This window comes from Empidonax traillii, unplaced genomic scaffold (assembly GCF_003031625.1).
Source record: "Empidonax traillii isolate 1590-97213 ecotype Southwest subspecies unplaced genomic scaffold, ASM303162v1 scaffold617:size382775, whole genome shotgun sequence".
Taxonomy (NCBI): Eukaryota; Metazoa; Chordata; class Aves; order Passeriformes; family Tyrannidae; genus Empidonax; species Empidonax traillii.
This window is the reverse complement of record NW_020955810.1, coordinates 371,066-375,744: the sequence shown is the minus strand read 5'-3', so window position 1 is coordinate 375,744 and position 4,679 is coordinate 371,066. Positions and strand designations below refer to the sequence as shown.

Here is a 4,679-nt window from a genome sequence, read left to right as displayed (position 1 = left end):
CTAACAGGAGGCAAACTCCAGGTTGGGTAAGATAGACTGGGTTTTTTAATCTAATTTTTTTTTTATTAATCTGTAAACTCCTTATGTTTTCTATCTTAATTGAAGAGTAACTGTCCAGAAATCCTGTGCCAGTGTATACAGACATCTAGTATGTGCTATGCCCATGTCCCTGAGGAGGTAAACTAAGCAAAAGTGTCTTACATATATGGAAGATCAACTCAAGATGTTTTAGTAAGATTAGTTTCAAAACTGAGGCATTTTCAAGGTGGTATTTTTATCACATGAAAATCTGTTAAGGGTGTAAGTCCAGCAAGTGTCTGATGAGCAGGGAGAAAAGTGGCTCCAGTCGTATCTCTTTGTGTGTGTGACTGAATCATGTCCAGTGCATCCTCTGAAGGAAACCTGCAACACACCACCCCTCTCTGTCAAAATAAAAGAGGTGAAAATGCAGCAGTTTCAAATCTCAAATGCAACTGTAGAGAGTCTTAGCTCTGTGTTTCCTCTAAATGCTACATACCAGGTAAAAGTAAGATTCTTTTTTTGTCATTAGGCTTTGAAGGAAGCTCTTGGCACGAGCTTCTTGGGAAACATGACTTCAAATAGTTTTCTGGGGGGGTTGATTTTGTTGTGTCATAGCTTCTGGTTCTGTGCTACAAACGCTGCAGCACTGCACCTGTCTTTATTTGGTTTGTACAGAGCATTGCGTGGTGAGAACTTGATGCATGATAAAGCCTCTATCTCAGCATTAATTGGAATAAACCATAATGTGTTCTGGCACTGCTGTTGTTAATAGTCACCTGTGTTGGTTTGCTCCCCCAGCTTTCCCTGCTGGAAGATGCAGGCTTTGGTGGTGTTCTCCTTTACGCTGACCCTTGTGACTTGCCAAAGACCACAGAGCTTGCTGATAAAGCTTTTATGGTTTCCTTGAACAGTGGAGGAGATCCATCAACACCTGGCTATGCCAGCATTGGTAAGTACTGTTCAAGGCATATTCAGTTAATGGACGTTTTCATTCTCTGTAGATTTTAAGTATGGGAGTTAAAACACTAAACCAAACCCTGCCTGAAATAGAAGCTCTGAGTAAGGGAGCACTGTGCAGTGCAGCATAGCTTAGAGGATGGAATCCAGTCTCAAAAGTGCTTTGAGCTCTTAGCACAAAGTCTGCACTCTAAATAATTTATTTTATTGCTTTTTGGATTTGAGTGTTCACACACTGAACCATTATTACTGCCTGCTTATTCTTAGCCCATGGGAAAAAAAAAGGCCGTGAAGTTCTAATCCCGTGATTTCTGAGCAGCTTCCATGGGATCAGACCCCACCAAAAGAAGCATTCCCTTCATGCTGTCTTCCACTTTTATGGTATTGTTAATGGAAACTTCTGGTCAATAGGTGCAAGCTCAGTGTGATTAGGCATTTTTATCTGAAAAGTTTTGAGGGGAAAAAAAAAATAATGTTTGTAGTATCTATGTGCAATAATCTCTTGAATAGGATGTGTTCATTTAGCCTTGCCTCAGTTCTACCTGGATAGACTTGGTTATCAATTATGCTTCTCTAAGTACATGTATTTTCAAAGGATGGGAATTAAAGAATTGATTTCAAGGAATGGCATAGTCTTATATAACTTTACGTGGTTGTTTTGGTTTGGTTTGGTTTGTTTTTTTTAAAGTAATGCTAACAATAAATAGAAGCAGCAGCATATTTGACTTGTATGTGTCACTTAAATCCCCAATCTGGCAGTTCAGTGAATGTGTATTCTGTTTCTGTGCAGCGTTTTCAGCTTTTACAGCTTTTTTACTATCTAACTATTTGGAAATGTATTAAACAGCAGTCTTATGAGCTTGTGACAAGGCTTCATCAAGAATATTTTGTCCAGTTACTAGCTCAGACATCCAAAGTCTGACTTGAATTGGCACTAAATCAACTAAGGCAATGCTGAGATACTTCATGACTAGAATGGCAGAAAATAGAAATATTTGCCTGGTTGTCAAAGGAGGGGTGTTAGCTGCTCACAGCATGAATGCCTTGACAGCTCAGTGGGAAAGAAATTGCACATTTTCTCAATGTCTCAGTATACCTGACCCAGTGTTCTTAAAAGTGCCCTGGGAGCTACAGAGGTAAATACAACACTCTTCAGGCCTTATTCTTGCTCATTTCGTGGAGCTGTTTGAACAACAGTTCGTCGTTTATCTGTCTGGCTGGCTCCTTAATGTTTTATTTACCCTACATGAAAAGTAAAGCTAATTAAAACAGATATAATAACATGAAGATGCCACTTCAGTGTCTGAACCTTATGTGTTGGTTTTCTGTCAGTAGAAGATCTGATTGGCAGTGTGCATTCCAATCCCCAGTTTGGGAAAAAGAAGCTTAATTATATGGAGAACGGTGTTTTAAGTACATCGATGGTGAAGTAGAAGCCTTAGCATGGCTTGTCTGTGGTTTTAAATCTTTGAGCAATGTTCATAAGCAGGAGGAGGACATCATGTTCTGAAATGGTTTATATTTTGATCATTGAATGCAATGATGAGCTGGAAAGAGCTCAAAGGAATACTTGGGGAAACTCTTTTTTATGGTTCTGTCACTAGAAGGTAGATCAGATGGAAGTAATTTCCGTGTTTCTGATGATGATTTTTCTTCTCTGGAGACTCTGAACCAACTTGGTTAGAGATAGCTCATGCCTAGGACAAATACAAACACATCTGGAGCCCAGACTTTTCCCTGAGGGATGCACTTGCATATACTGTAGTTAAACTGCCTAAGTGTGGAATAAAAGAGCCAAAGAGCCCGGCTTGCCCCTTTCACTTTGATTCACTGAGTACAATATACACTACAAGAGGTTTTATTGGAAGCTCCTGCTTAAGTTATTGGCATATCTTTGACACCATCTGCACTTCACACTTTGCCAGCAGAGCTGTTACTATCACAGTCTCAGGGACTGCTCCTACCAACATTCTCCCTTTTACTGGGAAAATTCCTAGTAAGATGAGTGAACCAAAGCTAGTCTCGTATTCAGTGAATAAAAGGTAGGAAACTTGTATTTTCGTGCTGCTGACTGTGTTTTTTTCACGTTCTTTTAGTCTGAAAACAAATTTCTCTGTGGTATCAGAGCACTGGAATGCTTCATTTTTTTCCTAGAAAAAAGGTCTTGAGGAAATGATATAATTTACAGATCTTTTCTCAGAGTTGGCAGCATTTTAAAATGGGATTTATTTATAAGTTCAGAGAGAATTTTGGAGTTCTTGTGAGATTTCAGCTCAGATTTTCTGTTTTGTGAAGATTAAATGCTACACTACTGCATATGAATTATTTTGAATGTATAGAAATAGCTTGAGGATGGGTTTGAGATGCCAACTACCTATGAGCGGAATGATTTTATTGATCTCTGTTTAACAAAGGGAAAAAAGTAGTGATGAGAAGGGGAAGTGAACAGCACTTATGTAAAAGTCTTTCCAGCTCTGTTTCATAATTTAATTCTTCTGTTCTTAAGACTCTTCTATTCCTGTGTCATCTCAGTCCTGAAACAATTGTATGAGCCTTTGTGAGCGTCAGTTCTGTTTTCGTGATTCTTATTGCCAAAGACTAGTGTCCTTCATTTTCAGAAATCTTTCTTCTGTGTTCCTGCTTTTGAAATGAAACAGATCCAGGGGGTGAAACTCAAGGATTTAAACATACGGGATTAAGAAGCCTGAGAGGGAGATAAGAGGCATACGTGGCAAAAAATTATCCTGAAAATAAGGTTTAGAAGAACAGCATAAAAGTTGAGTGACTTCCCCATCTATTTTCTTTTTCCATTTTGACTTTTAGACTGCTGCACTTCTTTCACCCACCTTTGTATGGCAGACACATATTAGATTTCTCCATCACTAGACTTCAGAGCTGTTTTAAATCAAATTTGTTTCCGCGCAGGAAATGGCTCAGTAAACAAAAATATGGATAGAATCTATTTGTCAATCCTGGTATGTAAATAGAAAAGTGGCATTGTGATAAGCATTAAGAACCCTGCCCATGAGATAAGGTGCCTCGTAATAAAATCCCTGTCTGTGCAGTGGGGGAATAGAAAATATTTCATGAAGAATTCAGATGGCATCATAGAAAATACTGTGAGCTTAAAATTGCTGATATATAACAGCTGTAAAATACAATCTTATGGTATCAGCTGGATTTTCAAGTGTAATGTTATTTTACAGGATTGTGATGCAGAGGTTATGCAGTATGAAAAAGGGGTATATTTTGAAATAGTCCATGCTTCAGGTCATTGTAACAGCTTGTTCTGTGAGCCATATCACAGGAATTCGGGTGAAAAAATCAGTTACACAAAGGAAAATGCTCAGTTCCCTAAAGCTGTGACTAGTGAACATTATTTAGACAGAAGAATTGACACAAGCATTCCTCAAACATTGCTAATAAGATTTGGTTTCATAGGAAGGGACAAGGAAGACAAGGGATTTCTAAGGTGTTGATCCACTGCAGGCCACAGCTGAGGCCATCAGCAAAGTCAGTGATGCCTCTGAAAACATATTTAAGAGAGGACAAGAACACTGGACAGGAAGGGAAGTGAAGCTGAGCCTGGAAAAGGGCAAGGCAAAGGTGCTGTTCTAGTTTTTTGGTTTTGTTTCTCGTTATCCAATCTGTTTTAATTGGCAGTTACTGACACTGTTTTGCCCACGATGATAATTGATAAG

The 4,679-nt window shown here is 38.8% G+C and overlaps 1 protein-coding gene across 1 annotated transcript in view; it reads left to right on the top strand.

The window, feature by feature from the left end:
- Nucleotides 1-819: 819 nt before the first annotated feature.
- LOC114065093 (inactive N-acetylated-alpha-linked acidic dipeptidase-like protein 2) overlaps nucleotides 820-4,679 on the top strand; it is a gene marked incomplete at its 5' end in the record, with an annotated part of 150,627 nt that continues 146,767 nt past the window's right edge. Inside the window, one exon of the mRNA XM_027898698.1 lies at nucleotides 820-970. Within this exon, the coding sequence (XP_027754499.1) occupies nucleotides 820-970 (151 nt within the window). The remainder of the gene's footprint in view (nucleotides 971-4,679) is intronic.